Source organism: Podarcis muralis, chromosome 5 (assembly GCF_964188315.1).
Source record: "Podarcis muralis chromosome 5, rPodMur119.hap1.1, whole genome shotgun sequence".
NCBI lineage: Eukaryota > Metazoa > Chordata > Lepidosauria > Squamata > Lacertidae > Podarcis > Podarcis muralis.
Window position 1 is genome coordinate 88045107 of NC_135659.1, and position 17036 is coordinate 88062142.

The 17036-nt window shown below is 45.3% G+C and overlaps 1 protein-coding gene across 1 annotated transcript in view; it reads left to right on the forward strand.

Annotated features, from left to right (window-relative positions):
• The window catches only part of VAPB (VAMP associated protein B and C), a 44821-nt gene extending 31212 nt beyond the window's left edge, over window positions 1-13609 (forward strand). Inside the window, exons 3-6 of the mRNA XM_028735299.2 lie at window positions 4344-4447; window positions 7709-7789; window positions 9404-9580; window positions 10830-13609. Coding sequence (XP_028591132.1) covers window positions 4344-4447; window positions 7709-7789; window positions 9404-9580; window positions 10830-10991 — 524 coding nt within the window. The 3' untranslated portion in view covers window positions 10992-13609. The remainder of the gene's footprint in view (window positions 1-4343; window positions 4448-7708; window positions 7790-9403; window positions 9581-10829) is intronic.
• Window positions 13610-17036: the final 3427 nt, after the last annotated feature.

Genomic DNA, 17036 nt, shown 5'->3' on the forward strand with positions numbered 1-17036 from the left:
AATTTTAGACGATACCGCTTAGAAATGCAGCTCGCTCTTCTTCGCTCCCTTAAAGCGACCCTTAACTGGAATGCAAATTTCCCGGGAGAGAATCCCTATCTGTTGAGACTCCGGAGTCCATTGCATGCCTACACTTCAGTTTCTTAGGAAATGGCTGGTGTATTAACAGCACTGTCAGCACATCCGCCGTGCATGTTCTTGTGATTTGTCACGGAATTGCTTAACTCAGCCCTTTTTCCCTTTCAGAGTGTTTCGCTGCGCTGCTCTTGCTATAATTGTCTCTTCTCAAGTTCCCCTGATGCAAGGGAGGGTGGGGTCTTCAGAAGACTGTGGGAGCCTTTGGATTCCAGAATGAAAGAATACAAGTGGAACCTGCAGTTTAAAAAAATAATAATTCAGTGTGGAGTCCTTCTGGCCAGGGTGCCAGCCAGCCATTCAGGACACTTCAGGAAGCTCCCTCCCCACTTCCTGTTTTAATGTTTCTCACACCCTTACGCTCAGTCCTCATTGGATTCCTTGAGTGCTGACAAGGCTGATTGCAGGCTGGTCTCCTTGAATAGAAGAGTCCCAGAGACTCACCTGGCACCAAACATCTCTCCCCCCCCCCCCCACCTGTTTATTTGCCCTGATCCTTCAGTTTCCAGGTTTCTCTAACAGTTATGGATTTTACTGGTTCTGCTGCTTTAGTTAAACTGGAAGGAGGCGTAGATAAATGTTTAAATACCTGCTTTTTAAAAACTACTTAGGATGTCGCTACAACTGGCGAAATTTGACAGTCCCTCTCAGTCTGTTTGTGGTCCTCTGCTTTGATCTGTGGTGCCTCCTCTTTTCCTTGGAGAAATCCAAGGAAAGCCACTTTCAGTCCTGATAAGCCGTGCAAGGCTATGGTGCCAAAGTCCTTCAAGGGCACCCCAGCCTGAACCGCGCGGCATTGCCAAGGACGCTAGAGTAGAGCACTGGGAGCGTGTGCTGCAGCCCCGACCACCTCGTGCTTAAAAGTAGCATGCAAGCTCACTTGGTTGGAACGTGGTGCTGATGGCACCATGGTTGCAGGTTCGATCCCCGTTAAGGGACAGCTGCACGTTCCTGTGTCGCAGGGAGCTGGACTTGATGGTTCTCGGGGGTTCTCTTCCAACTCTACAATCCTGTGATTTCGCCTGCTGAAAAATTCTTCAGAACTCCAAAGCTTACTGACTTGCATATCTTGGGATCCCCCTGTGAAATTGCAGAACGTGAGGAACCAGCTTATGGTTTCAAAAAACGTCTTTGGATGGGTGCAAGTGACTGCCCTGCTGCTTAAAGCCAGGGCTGCCCCACACTGTGTCCCTGCATAGCTCCTTTCCTCTACCTCACAGGTGTCAAACACAAGGCCCGCGGGCCGAATCCGGCCCGCCAGACCTCATCATGTGGCCCGTGTAGTCTGGTCTATATATATCTGTGAGGGAAGCTTGGGCTGCAGCGCGTGTGCAGGGCGCCTCGGGTCCCTTATGCGCAGGTGCAGGCCTCCCCCTCCTCCAGTTACCTAGCCAAGACTTATTTGACACGGTGAGGGTGGGGTTGGATATGGGAGGCCGCTGCTGCTGCTCTCAACTTCTTTTCGGGCTCGCCGGGGTGAAATAAGTCCCGGCGGGAGCGCAGCGCGCCTGCGCGAGGTGGAACGCAGAGAAGGGCAGAGCCGGCTTCGCGCGCATTGGAGAGAGGGAAACCGAGAGCACGCTTGTGTTTCAGGAGCGCACCCTGTGAATACTCGGGGCGGCATGCTTTTGCTTTTCATTTCTTTATTTCTTTAGGCGCGTTTCCGCACGGTCCAATGAACAGCATCCTCTGCCTCTGGGGATTCGCGATTCAAAAGCAAATTCAATACGCAAGTGCATGTTTTGTAAATAACGTCAGGCGCGGCTTCCGCAGGGTGCGCGTTGCAAAAATTTATATATGGAAAAAAAGCTAATAAGGAATTGGTTTATTTTTTAGGGTATTTACACATCATGCAATTTTTTCCTCAATGTTATTACAGGGTCCGGCCATCAGTTCCCGCCCTCCTCAAAGGTTTAGGGTAGGTAGCAAAGGGGGGGAAATCCAAACAAATGCTCGATTAAAATTTGGGGAATGAGAAAAATTAAAACCTGCACATCTTGTGTAACTTAAACACCAAGCCAAACAGGAAACAATTTTTATATTCATATATGTATTCAAATGAAATCAAGGTGTAGTGTTCCATGAGCCAGAAGCTCTGCATTACTTAATCCAGCTGTTAAAGGTGTCATGGGCTTTGAAGACACTCGAACTCGAACCGGCCCTTTGAGGGTGACCAAACTGCTGATGCGGCCCCCCGATGAATTTGAGTTTGACACCCCTGCTCTACCTGGTCCTTCTTCCCTGCATAGACTCCCTGCAGCCACGCATCTCTTCTCACTTCCTTTTGGCGTGAAAATCTCTCGAATGCTTCCAATACAAGAATGGCGGGGAAATGCAGCAGGGGTTTCCCCCTGTCATAGGTGCATCGGAGCAGAAGTGGATTAGGGCCTGGTGATTTGCAGCAGGAGTTGGGCTCACATCTGTTTATATGCCGCTTGCTGTGTGGAGACTGGTGTGCAAGGTCTAATAAGTTGAGCCGGCATATCTGAGCTGCAGGAAGTGGGAAAGGCACGTTGAACTGGAATGTGTCCTTGACTATAGAACATTGCGTAGATTTTCAGGCAGGGCTTGGCCAAACGTCTCATTGCGACATGCTTGTTGCAAGCCTAGATTCAGCTTTGGAAAAGCTGAATGTTCTGTACCCTTAAAACATGTTTTTGTTTTTTTTCTTTAAACAAAACGTAGTCTGTTGCTATTAGCAACAACTTAGTATGTGTGCACCCCTTCACATAGTAGCGCAGACTTGGCCTTGTTCTCTTTCCTAGCTTTGGCTTTTCCTTGCTGCATTACTGCACATTCTTTTTACGTAACAAAACACTAAGCTGCTGTAGAAAATCATGGGTTACTGGACATGGTAAGCCTTGCTGTGTCTTGCTAGCATGACTTGACCATGCAGGTTCTGGGCCACAGCTTGTGGTTAGCGAGGGGAGAGATGAACCAGGAGCCTGGGTTCAGACAGCACACTATGCCATAGTTCAGCATACCACGCTGAATGGACAAGTTCCTAAATTTTCCATTCTGGGTGTTTTGTAGAATTCCCTTAGCCGTGGTTTGTGCCAGATGCCTGGGGTTGTGACAACTGGTGGAACAGGCAGCAAAGGAATTGCTTATGTCAACAACTCAAATACTTTACACATTGGCCCTGACTGTAGCAGAAACAACACACAAACCTGTAGCCAGGCTTGCGTTCGACTCCAAAGACCTCCCGGTTTTTTGACGGGGGGCAGACAATTTTACTGGAGACCTCAAACAGAAAAGCTATTATGCCCTCAGATGTAATCATCCGTGGATGCTTGTAACTGGAAATGAGGATTAGACCAGGATTTATAAGGGAGAAAAGAAGTGATATAAACCAGATGATAATAGTGAAAAATGTGAAATTGAAGAAGTTACTTTTCTTCAGTTTGACTGCCTAGGTCACTAAACTACAACTCTATAAACTACAGCTAAACTACATTGGCCATGTTGGGTGGGGCTCGTGGGAGTTATAGTTTAGCAGCATCTGGAGGGATGCAACGTAGTCACCCTGGAAATTGCAGGTAGATAAGGAAATTGTGTTTATGAACTCAAGGCGCATACAATCACCAATTTTTCCTTGATGTGGACACAGAAGCACTGCTTTTGGCTGCTAGGGAGGACTCTCCTGTAGGTATGTCTCTATGGGAGGGGTGCAGTCAACAGGAGAGTCCCTGCTATTCCCTCATGCGCTCATTGAAGAGGAGAGGGCATTTGTTTGATTATCCTTGCAGGGAAGCATTTGTGTGCTCTTCCCTCCATGCATGAGGGGAGGAGGCATGAAGCATCTGTCTTAACGGTTTGTAAAAAGAAGTAACAGCTTTCCATTTTTCAGAGGTGAGAACCTGGTCTCTGCAAACAATAGCTTATCGGGGTAATTTGAGTAAATGCCACCTAAGAAATAACATTCCTACACAAAGTGGATATATTTCTAACCGCATTCCCTTCTCCCATTCAGCAGTCACGGCAAATGCCCTTGCGCTGCACAAGTCTTCATAATTCTGTAGCTTACAAGTATAAAAAAAGCTCAAGCGTTTTCACTGTTCAACTTGGGTTAAGCTTCTGAAACTAATGTGGTGCTCCCAGCTTCCTTGCATCTATTGACGCTGCCAGGAATTGCTTCTGGGAACGAGCAAAGATGCACTCGTGGCAATAAATGCCGCGGTTCTAATGGCAATGATTTCTCTTTTCAGTGATGCTACAGCCTTTTGATTACGACCCTAATGAAAAAAGTAAACACAAGTTCATGGTTCAGTCGATGTTCGCACCCCCCGATACTTCAGACATGGAAGCAGTAGTGAGTATTGAGAAATTGCTTATTAAGGTGCTGCATTTTTCTTCTGTGTGAATAACATGGCAGAAAGCCTTTTAACAAGAACCAACGAGTTGTTTAAAGGGCACAGTGTAATAGCGAGACACGGCGGAGCGGTATAAAAGGGGGTGGGGGCTTGGAATGGAAGTCAGACAACCTTCAAGAAATGAAAACTGAAATAGATACCGTATTTTTCGCTCTATAAGATGCACCAGACCACAAGATGCACCTAGTTTTTGGAGGAGGAAAACAAGAAGAAAAATATTCTGAATCTCAGAAGCCAGAACAGCAAGAGGGATCGCTGCGCAGTGAAAGCAGCAATCCCTCTTGCTGTTCTGGTTTTGGGATAGCTGCGCAGCCTGCATTCACTCCATAAGACGCACACACATTTCCCCTTACTTTTTAGGAGGGAAAAAGTGAGTCTTATAGAGCAAAAAATACAGTAATCTGGATACCTTTGATTGAACTGGCAGTCTTGCTGCGAGTGCAGATGCCTCAAGATTCATAGAGGTCTGTTGAGGAGAAATCTTATTTGCTCACTTCCTCACTTCAGGAAAACAAGTTAGGCAACTGGACTGTGCAAGCATATTTGGGCTGCATCCTGCTAACACGTTATCTTGATGCAAGGATTTTCCCAGGTGCAATGGAACTTCATTCCCTCTCGTCCCCACATGCGTACCCTAAATCTGTTCTGGGGGGCGGGGTGTGCTTTTTTAAAATTTTGCAAAAACAGATCCCAGGTTTTTTCTTCCTTAAAAGACGAAGAAACAAAACACTGCTTCCCCCACAGCTTCCAACATTTCTGGACATTTTACATCTCTAGCATGAACCAAACCAGCAAGAGGGATTTGTAAATAATGTTGGCCCTGTGGCATGCTTGAACACCGCAAGTGCACGAATGTCACCCCCACATCTAGCATACCCTTACAGCATAATGTAGGAATGGTGTGGCTTCGCATTCTCCACAGAGGAAGGCAGTGCTGGCTGAGCCACATCGGAAAATTCAGGGTACCCTTATCCATATTAGGTTGTGGTTAATACCTACGGATTTTGCATCTGTTGCTAGAGTTGGATGGTATCGCTGTGTAAAGTACTGGTGAATCTTGCCCAGCGGCAAGGTCTACAATTTATTTATGCACGTTTATTTATTTTAATATTTACGAACGGCCTTTCAGGAATTAACTCTCCAAAAGTGGCTCACAACGTATTAGCATAGGGTTATATCCAACAAAGTCATTCCGTTCATGCAAGAATATCTTGCTTGCGCAACAGGACTTTCCCTCCCTCTTCTCCCACATGTTGCCGCTGCCCCCCCCCCCCCAGATCTGTTCTGTGGGTTCCCCCAATTCTCCCAAGCAGGTTGCAGGCCATGGGGAGATCAGAGGGAGGGGGAAAGTTCCATTACACAAGTGGAACCCCTCGTGATAACGGGACAACTTCATTGCATACAACCAATAATGTTCACTCATAATGTAATTGCCAACAACAAATCTTCAATCTGTAAAGCACGAAAGCAGCTGCAAAATATTCTAATAGCAGCAGGAGAGCAGTATAAATACAAAAAACAAGCAGCAAAGCCTAAGATTGTAAAAAGAACGCCAATTACATTGAAAAAGCTAAAATGTTTTTTGGAACCAAAACAAGAATATGCGGATCAGTTGTATAAATAGCTTGTCCCTTTGACCCTAGCTTGTAGCATTAAAAGACATTTAACTCATAAAGTATGGTCCTGAGCATGAACTTTGAATGAACATTGCTTATGAGAACTGGTCGACAGACCAAAATACCCCTTGAATTGAGCAGAAGTCATTTGAAATAATCTGGAATGCAGTTGCCAGTGTCCTAATAACCCTCTCTCTCACACACACACAAATTGAAAATGTCAGCATTTACCTGTTCTTTAATTTGCAAACTTGCTATCTAGGGGGTGCCACCTCTGTGGGAGGCTGTGGTTAATCCCAGTGGCTTGCATTTGTGAACGATTTTGCCCTTTACCAGAAGCAAACAGCAGTTTGTGATGTTCAGATTGCTTCTGGGGCACATTGCATGCAACCCACAGCCAAGCACAATAGGTGGAACCAGTTGGCCTAGCTAATAGCAGTCCCACTGCATTTTTGCTCAATGGCATGTGCTCCTCGTGGGAAACAAAACCTTATGCAAGCAGAACTAGCCTGTGCAGTTCACCCTGTGCCATCTGGGAGCACACTGTGTGAATGTTCCATCCGAACTCTCACTGTTTGCCAATAAGCCAAGCCAAAATCTGTAGGAGCAAGCCTCACCCCTTTCTCCCCAGGCAAATCCCTCTTATCCAAGTGGATCGCTCAACTCTTTAGAGCATGGTGCTTATAAGGGCAAGGTTGCAGGTTCAATCCCCGTATGGGACAGTTGTGTATTCCTGCATTGCAGCGGGTTGGACTAGATCAGGGGTCAGCAACCTAAGGCCCATGGGCCAGAAGTGGCCCGTGGAGGTCGTTTGACCAGCCTACAAGCCGCCCCCGAACCAAGGTGCGCGCTGCGCTAAACCGGCACGGCGACTCGCTTCCGCGGTGCTGAAAATTGCGTCTGCGCAGGTGCAGACACCGAAAATCGCGGGGGTGCACGCGATCGATCCAGCCCACGGAGGGATTTCTGTGGGGCCGATCCGGCCCAGGCAAGATAAACCTTGCTGACCCCTGGACTAGATGATCCTTCCAACTTTTCAGTTCCATGGTTCTCCCTGCCCAAATCCACCAGCGAAGAGTTGCATGGAGCGGTGGGCATGCACCAGCCAGCTCTAATTCAACACCACCCCACCATTCCTGTTTCAAAGCATAGAAGGCCTAGGGAGGTGGGGGGGCACTTTGACACTTCGTAGTCAAGTCTCTTCAAGTGGAAAGATAGCAGGCGTCACTGCACGACTTCCCAGCTATCTTCGCCCGTCTCTGCAGCATCGCAGTCGGAGGGAAACGCCGGCTGTTCCTCACATTCAGCAGAAGATGACACCATGTTTGTCATGGCTGGGAGATTCATTAAAGCCTGTTATTGGCCCCTCTGAAACTTTCTCAGAAGTGTTTCAGAATGCTAGATAGACATTTCCATATTTATTTATTTATTACGAATGATCCATGAAATAGGGGGGGGGGGGTTCACTTTGCTTCTGGAAGGTATCTTGGACATTGGAGAGACATCAGGGAAACAAACTGCGTAGTACTGAAGAAGACTTAATTCTTTTAAACTAAACTTTTTCTTCCATTCTGTGTGTTTTAGTGGAAAGAAGCAAAGCCAGAGGAACTCATGGATTCAAAACTTAGATGTGTGTTTGAGCTGCCGGCAGAAAACGATAAACCCGTGAGTGCAATTGTTACTTTCTGTACTTGGCACAGCTGCTGCTTATAAGTAAAAGGTCGTGTCTGAAATATCTAGACACTTAAACCAGCTATATATTTCAAGGCCCAAACATAAGGCTGTGGTTTATTCAGAAACTATATTAAATGTTCAAAACAAATCTTCCCAGCAAAGAGGCACTTTTATAGTCAATTTAAAATATTTTCGTAGATTATAATAAAATTGATTTAAACATGATCGATTTACTGTGGGTGAAGCTGATCTTCTTCAATATGTTCCCTCCTTTTTCTTCTCTCACCCAGAATCATGTCATGGGCACATCATTACTAAAACTGCACCTGTGCTTTACATAGGATTGTGCATTGCAATTCTGCAGTCACAGCCATGCCTTTAGATATATGGTGGTTGTTTTTCTGGCGCTTAGTCCTCTAACAATGTAAAAGGTGGAATTACAGCATATTGCAATAGAGTAGCCTGTGGATTCCACGTTTCTGCTTTTTCCCTTTTAATCCGTAAAAGTTGCAATGGCAGGAGACTAGGCAGCAAATAGTAGCTTTAGCCATTGCTCTTAGTATTCCAGACTGTGATGCAATTTCAGCGTCAGATAAGAAATCAAACATTCCACAAGTCACCAAGGAAGGGTGTGTTTAGGTAACTGCTGCCTCATGCACTGTTTTCGCTGCGCTTGCAGCACCAAAGTGACCTCAAGCCTGGGCAGCGTGTATGGAGGTCCGGGGCTGCCCAGAGAACAAGTCACTGATGTGGTCCAAAGCAAAGCAGAGCAGTACATTTAGCACCAGCTTGGCTGCAGGAGTTGCCGGAAAGAGGCATACAAGACTCTATCCAACCGCTTTAGGGACTGCACTCTGGATTTGTGTAGGGTTTAATTCCTTAGCTTTTTCTTCTCCCGAAGATGTCACACAACGCAGTGAGGGTCTAGGATCATAGTTTTTCTTCTAGATGGGCTACCTCACCAGCTTGACACAGGACACTTCCAACAATCTGAGAGGTGTTCCTGGACACTTCTGGCTTTGCTTTTTGAACACATAAATACCCTTGTGCCTGGCTGGTCACTCAGATCTTTGGGCCCTGTTTGTAATCGCAGTTGTCAGCCATTGCAAAATGGGTGCAATGAGGAACCCATATTTAGAACTTGGGTCTTTGTGTACTATGTGAAAAATAATGAAGGCTGGGAACTATTGAGAGAATAAGGAAGTAGTCTGCGCAGTGATTACAAATATCCCTAGAAACTTAATACTCCTTTCACTAGAGCACTAACATTAAGACTTCAAGTAGAATAGGTATCTGTAGGAGGCTGTTGGCATCTCTGTCTCTCACACAAGCACAACTCTCCATCTACCAACCCAGAGATGAGGGAACAGTAGTTGGGGCAAGGCAATGGGATTTCAAAAATAGTCATAGATACAGTATGCAAAGCGTTCCGGCTCCCTGGGGCTGATGGGAGTTGTAGTCCAAAACATCTGGAATGTACTAGGTTAGGGAAGGCTGACTGAGATTGTTGGCTGTCCTAAGTGCTTTGTAAAGAGAGGAACGATAGGATTTGAAGTGCCCTAAATGAAAACAAACTTTCTGTTGTTGTTGTTTTTGTCTCAACAGCATGATGTAGAAATAAATAAAATTATATCCACAGCTGCAACAAAGACAGAATCTTCTGTAATGTCTAAATCATTAAGTTCTTCTTTGGATGACAGCGAAGTTAAGAAAGTAATGGAAGAATGTAAGAGGCTTCAGTTAGAAGTTCAGAGGTTACGAGAGGAGAATAAACAATTTAAGGTAAGGTCAACCCATTGACACTTAGGACAAAGTTAAAGTATTGGCATGTATTGCAAACTGCCTGGCATAGTTGTGTTTTTGTTGGGCATTTAATAACACCTGGGGATTTGTTTCATGCTGGTTCACACATCACTCCTAAGTAACAGAGGTGCATTCATCTAAATTATTGTGGTGGTGGAGGCCAGTACAAGGATTCCTGCTTGTGCAACAGGAATTCTGCCCTCTCCTTCCCTGCCAGGGCTGGGGGAACTCCAAGAAGAGATTTTGGGGGTGCGGGGGGGGGGGCAGAAGCTTTCCTCTCACAAGGAAAATCCTTGCACTGGTGCAGCCTACATAGAATACAACCAATACAGTAGTTTGTTTTAAGTCATTAATTATGTTGGGTGCTGCATCTCCCAGTACAAACAAGACACGGTATGGTTTGTGCCATCGGATACTATAGCTTGTTTGTTTCCAACAAACCACAAGCGGCAGGCCAGAAATAAGCCGAGGTTCGTTGTCCTTGGCTTACTTCTGGTTTACTGATCATAGTTTGTTTGAAATAAACCACAATCCAGGTTCACATGATAAGCCGTACCACGCTTGTTCTGGGGTATGGCTTATTGGGAGAAGGTGAGCAGCAGGAACATTCACAATTAAGCCATGGTTTAAAACAAACAATAGCTTTTTGTTGTTTTAACCTGGCCTTACCCTGATCTGTTGTTGCGTATTAGACAGTTGTTAGCCACTCTAGGTGCCTTTTGGCCAGAGAACAGGGCAGTAATTATTTGAGTGAATCTGTGAAATTGGTTAATGCATAAAATCTACCACAGTAGTGAATGATGGCAAAATGAGTAACAACAAGCTTAACTAGAAGACGTGGGGTTTTTTTTAACCATGGTTAATCTGTTAGTGACAGATTGTAGGATCGTGTGCTGTCTTTTCCCATCACTTCTATTCTGGTCCAAATTTCTCCTGGCTGCCTATGGTTTCTTATAACACCGGCACTTGCATTAACAGAGGTTAGAGCTGACTGCAGTTCCTGATCAGTCCAGCTTGGGGAGGGGGACTCTTTTTGGATTCCAGGTTTAGCAGGAACCCTGGTTACATTTTAGGTAGAGCGGAGTTTTCTGCTTGGAAAAGGGAGCACATTATCTCACCCCAGATTGTTTACACCTCAGCACAGAATGGAGGCTGAGTTTCTAATGCACACCTCTGCTCAGTGCATTTATTTATTTGTTTTAATCTCCAAAAATCATCCTTGCTGCAGGAAGAAGATGGACTGCGGATGAGGAAGGCGCCCCAGACAAACCACCCGGGCTTTGCTTCAGCAGCACCTGTTGTGAAGGAAGAGGGGCTCAGCACTAGACTACTTGCCCTGGTGGTACTGTTCTTCATCATCGGCGTCATTATAGGGAAAATCGCCTTGTAGAGGCAGCATGCTGAGGATTGTAAATTGGATTGATGGATCTGCCATATCATTGGTATTAAATTTATTCATAACAAATGTTTAAAAAAAGAAAATGTATGACATCTCACAGGTCTTGCCTTTTAAATTTTTACCCCTGCACAAATATAACATTAACATAACATAATCTTCTAGAAAGCATAAAACGTACAAGGAGTTGAGCAGGAGAAGAGAGGCGAGTTACATCTTGATTGCGAGCAGTGAGGACAAAATCATGTATTTTAACACTATAAAGGTGCATTTTTTGTGTGTGTGTGTGGGTTTTTCTGTTTGTTTTTTTTAAAGTTAAACTTCAAAGAGTTCTTGGACCTTCATCCCAATTACTGGACTTCTCTTCTTTGGAGGGGGGAAAAAAGAAAAAGTTCCTCCGTTGAAAAAGAGTAGATCCTTGTGGTTATTTAGAGGTTGGGTTTCAGGCAGGTGAGGTTGATGGCGTTACTGTAAAATAGGCTAACCCACCATTCCTCCTCCTCTTAAATTTTAACAGTTCTGTCAAGTGGGTGTGACTTGCGTCTCAGCAGTGTAACTCCCCAAGCAGCTGTTTATTCACCCTGAACTCTCTTTAAGTGTGACCCTGCCTCTCTATGTCCTGCGTCATTCGCAGGAGCTGTGAACCACTAACTGGGCAGCTTGGAAGATGAGGAGGAGAGAGGACTTGGAGCAGGTTCATGATCCAGAAGGGTGCCAGCAGCACCGGCTTTCTGAAATTTGGCCCTGGCCAGTCTTATGTATAGAAAAGGGGCGACCAAAAGTTTTTGGAGGCCGTAGCAGGAGGAGTGGAAGACGAGAGGGTCACCCACATGCTTTTTTGCTCATGTCAGTCTAGCAGTGAGGAAACCTAATTGCCAGTGGTGGTTTGGAAACACAAGGAGCCTACTTTCCAGCTGTGGTCAACTCAACGTGTTGCACCAGATGTGCTCCGATTTGAACTGCGGGCGTGATTTTCTTAGCCAGGCTTTGTAGGAAAGAGGAGCGTTGCAATGAGCCATCGCATTTTGTATCTGAACCCTCCCGTCTTGCTAAAATAGTTTCTTCCTGTCCCTCTGTGTTTCCAGTCAAGATGGCATCATGTTTAATGGGGACCATGCACCTCTTGCCTCGTCCATCGCGTCCTTTTTGCATCCTCCGCTTGTCGCATCCATCAGCAAACCTTTCCTCCTCTGCTTGCACCCTCGGCAGACTCTCACAAGCTTAGCCACATTATGCATTGTACATGGGGGGGGGGGTGTCTTTCCGCTTACATGACCTTATTTCAGCCTTTTGCCATTTACCTTCTCGTGAAGCTTTTGGAGATCAGGTTTCTGTCCTGAACTAGAAGAAAGGCTGTCAGGGATTAGGTCTTCTGGACCTGAGAAGGAATGGGACTTGCTGTTCTGTGCCCATCAGTAGCACAGCTTAGTTCAGTCTCTGGGGCATTCTCCGTTTCTCAACAGCTCAGTTCGAGAGAGAAATAACATGCTCCTCCTTTGCCCATCAGCTGTTTAGTGCTGACTTTCTTGAATGGTGCTGCACTCAAGGAATAAGAGTCTCTTGGACCTATAACTGGCTGAAAAGGGGACATGTGCATGGAAGAACTTGGGGGCAAAGGTCATGAATCTTAAGCAACCTGGTTGTCTCGTTTGTGGGACGGTAGGTCTAGACCAGCCTTCCTTTCGACTACTCTCCAGCTGTTGCTAGATTCCAGCTCTCCTCATCCCTGACCAATGGCCATGCTGGTTGAGGCTGATGGGGAGTTGGGAGAACAGCAACACCCGCAGGGCACCAGGTTGGGTACGTTTGGTTTAGCACCACTGGTATTAACCTACCAGTCAATGGAAAGCTGAAAGGAGCTGAATGCAGCCCCATTGAACAATGTGGAAAATGCCACTAGACAGTCACCTGTGTGGCAGGTTGCATGGGGCGAGGAGGGTCAATGCCTCGTTCTAAAAGGGGACCAAGCTACTGTTTGCTGTTGGTTCACGTAGCTGAGTTAAAGTCCTTTATATCCAAATGTTTAATGCATATTTAACTTATTTAATACACAGTCAACTCTCAACTTACGTTCCAGGGATAGCTCATGAAGCCAAAATCTCATATACTCAAAACACATAGTCCCTGCACCTCCAAATGCTCTCCCAAGCTCACTGCAGTGGCAGGTGGGATTGCTGGTGCCCCCCTCTCTTTAATTTTCTTGTTTTTAAGTTTAAATGCACGTTAAGTTGCAAGCTGACTGTATTTCATCTCATGTTTCCTTTACCGTCACAGAAGTTTGACTACTGTTATAAATGGTTAAAAAAGAGAGAGAAGAAAAGGCACCTGTTCAAAGTTGGTGAATAGAACTAAATTTTCCTTTTGTTGCTGTAGTAACGATGGACTCTTCCTCCTCCTGATGCTTTGGGCACGACATAATTCTCACTTTCGACCATCTAAACATTGGGGGAAACAGCGGTCAGGAAAACTGTTTTTGTATATAAAAATAAGTCTATGTAGGGGAAAAAAATTAGTAGGAATTAGTTCTATGCTGTTAAAAACAAAAAGACCAATCCTGTTTGACTATGTAGCATCTTTAAAAAAAAAATCAAATAAATCTACCCCCAAACGAATGGAGTTCCGTCCCTGTTTTGATTGCTTCATTTTGTGCTTTCAATGCTGCGAAAGTGAATTGTCCGTAACGAGACCTTAAGTTGCCTAGTTTTGATGACCACTTTTTCCTAACTTAATTTTGTTTCCAAACACATAACAAGTAGCAACTTACCGTATTTTTTGCATCATAACACTCACTTTTTTCCTCCTAGAAAGTAAGGGGAAATGTCTGTGCGTGTTAATGGAGCGAATGCCTGCAGGTGGCAGGGGGGATCTGCTGCAGTCGTGAGCAGAGGATCCATGGTTCCCCTTCCTTCCCTCCTCCGTGGTTACAAAGCATGGATCCACATGGATCCTCAGGATTTTTGCATTGGGCTACTCCAAACTCACTGTCAGATCACAGGTCTGTGGCCACAGCATGAACCACAAAAATCATATATCCACTATTTCGTTTAGAATTTCCCCCCCCCCCCCTTGTTTTCCTCCTCTAAAAACTACGTGCGTGTTATGGTCTGGAGCGTGTTATAGAGCGAAAAATACGGTAAGTAAGAATGTGACTTGCCTTTTTTTGAAGAGGACGTGTCATGCACAAATAGAAAAAAAGTCTTATCTACGGAAGTTATGGATGGACAGCATTGAGTTGCTTACAAGTGATCACTTTAAAATAAAAGTCTGCCACCAGAGATTGCTTCTGCTGTTTGGACCACAGATTTAGCTTGTGCCTGCCTGCAGATTTTACAGCCTTCATCTTCCGGGAGTATGTCCCATCATACCTGTGGTGCTTTTAACCATTGCAGTACTGCTGGCAGGAAGTGCAGTTTTCTATGGGTTCATGCCACCGCACAAGTAAAGGCCCACAGCCATATAGAACTAGGCTATGAGATAAACCCACAGAAATCAAGGGTGCTTTAGTTGAGATTGCTGCGTTGCAGGAGGGTTGGAGTAGATGAACTGAGGATTTGGTCATGTGGAAACTAGCCACACCAATATTGGATAGGGAGAATCTGTCTTGTCAGCAGTACATGTGAAAAGGATCTAGGGGTCTGACTCAACATCAGGAAGAGCTTTCTAAGAGCTATTTGATGGTGGAACAGGAGGTTGTGGACTCTCCATCCTTGGACATTTTAAAGCAGGTTGGATGGCCATCTGCCTTGGGTCCTTTAACTGAGATTCCTGCATTGCAGGGGGTTGGACTAGATGATCCTTGGAAGCCCCTTCCAACTCTACACTTCTAGGAGTCCATGATTCCAAGAGTTCGCTCACAGCATTTTCTGTTCAGAGTATTCTGGGGGTTTTATTATTCAACATAAACCAATTCCAAGCACCGCTTCATGCTTCAATCAAAACTGTTACGCATTTATGACCTACTACTGTTTCTGAAATGAAAATGGAAGAAACTGCAAAGGATGTGTGCATTTATTTTGGATGGAATAAATAGCAAGAGCTAATTACACACATCTGGTGTCTGTTTCGCAGACTGAACACACACATATTCAGATTTGTAGTACCAAATCTGTTTTTAGGGTTTGGTTGTGGGGTGGTTTTTTTAATCCATTTGGACATTGAACTGAGACCTTCGGCATTAATTGGTCTGTCTAAACATTTTGTCTAAATTTTAGAGAACTGAGGATTTGGTCATGTGGAAATTGATTACACTGCTAAAGCCTAGGCGTCAGCCCCGTGAGAAGGAAAGCAGACCCTTCCTAGCACTAATAGCAGGTTCTGATGTCTTGCTCCTTGGCCTGGCAAGCTTTTGATGGCACGTAGACTTAACTGGTTGTGCTGGCTGGGGTTGCTGGGCTTTATAGCCCCAAACAACTAGCAGGCAAAAAGTTAGCCAAGTGGGACTATAAAGAAGGATTAGCAACTAGGAATTTTAACTGTGTCTTCTCTTGGCTATTATATTGTTGAGACTCATCCCAAGGTCACTAAAGATGAGTGGTGGGCTATGCATTCAATAAACACAACAGACAAATAAACCACATTTAGTATCTACTGAGTTATGTGGCTTGAGGAACCTCTTAACCACTATTTGGTATTATCAACCACAGAGAGCAGCGAATGAACATTGGCTGAAGAAATGCAACTATGAAGTCTTTGATCATGTAAATTAGTCAGTGAGGACGCTGTTAAGGGCTGCATTCTACATGGTGGGTAGTCTGCCTTGTTTTTGCTTCCCCTCAGTGCACTGCCGGAAGAGAGGAAAACAAATGGCTTTTTGCTCAAAAATCTGATCGCCTGCAAGAGGGCCTTTTTTCTATCCTGTCACTAATTGCTTCATACATTTTGGCTCTTCCCCACTCCTGTCGTCGTCCTGAACGTTCCTCACCCACACGGAATTGGTCTGCAAGTTGCTGTCAAGCGTCCCTTATTTGGCGGGACAGTCCCTTATCCCAGCGCCATGTCCCACTGCTGTCCCTTACAGATGAGGCTTTGTTTGGCTGCTGGCTGGGCTTTCTGCCTTTGGCTCGGAGGAACTCAGAAGCTGAACATACCTGTGCCCGGAAAATCCCTTATTTTGGCTGGTGATCCCTTATTTTTGAGGCTGCTGGTCCCTTATTTTCAAATCTGTGACAGCTATGTCTCTCGCCCCCCACTATAAAGTTACATTTCCATGAATACTCATGGTCCAGTCCAATCAAGTGTTTCATCTTCCCCAGATGGTGACTGCAAAGTTTCTGGTGGAGACCCTCTGCACTCAATAAATGGTGGCCAGAATTATAAACCTGGACTTTTCATAGGTAAAATATGTGTTCCCACCACTGAGTAATGACTTCTCCCCATATTTCTGGTTCCATTTACCAGGACACACACAGAAACATGGATCCCAGGCACCAGATCCTAGCTGTGTTAAGACACCACACTAACCCAAGAGTTGAAAATCTGAATCCTTCCATATTATGTTGGACTCCATTGGTCATGCTGGCTGTGCTGATGGGAAGTGAGATCCTCCAGGAAACCACCAGTCTTACCCACCTGCCAATCAGCTGGTGTTAGTCCAGTCAGCCGATGCTGTCAGTTGACGAGTTGGGTGGGGTTAAATTCTGTGCTGATTGCATACACCGATTCCCCTACTGGGAACAGGCAGTTCCTGGGCAGCCAAAACAGCAGAATTTAACTGTCCAATCCTGGGTTCTGCTTCAAAATGCAATGTAGGGCTGTTTGAAAGTCCTTTTGCATTGTTCCTTGACACTCTGGTTTTCATAGGTTTAAATAGCAGTGTAGGGCTCTTTGCAAAAGGGCTTTTAAATAGCCCTGAGCAGCATTTTGAATTCCTAGCAATTGGGGCTTAGAAATGGAAGTATCATAGAATCATAGTGACATCAGGTGACTGACAGATCAAATTTGGCCTGTCACAGGTGGGGAAATAAGGATCTGGCCCGCTAGCCAGAAAAGGTACCCGCATTCTAACAGAGATCTTGAATTGCAGAGAAATGGGCCAGCAAA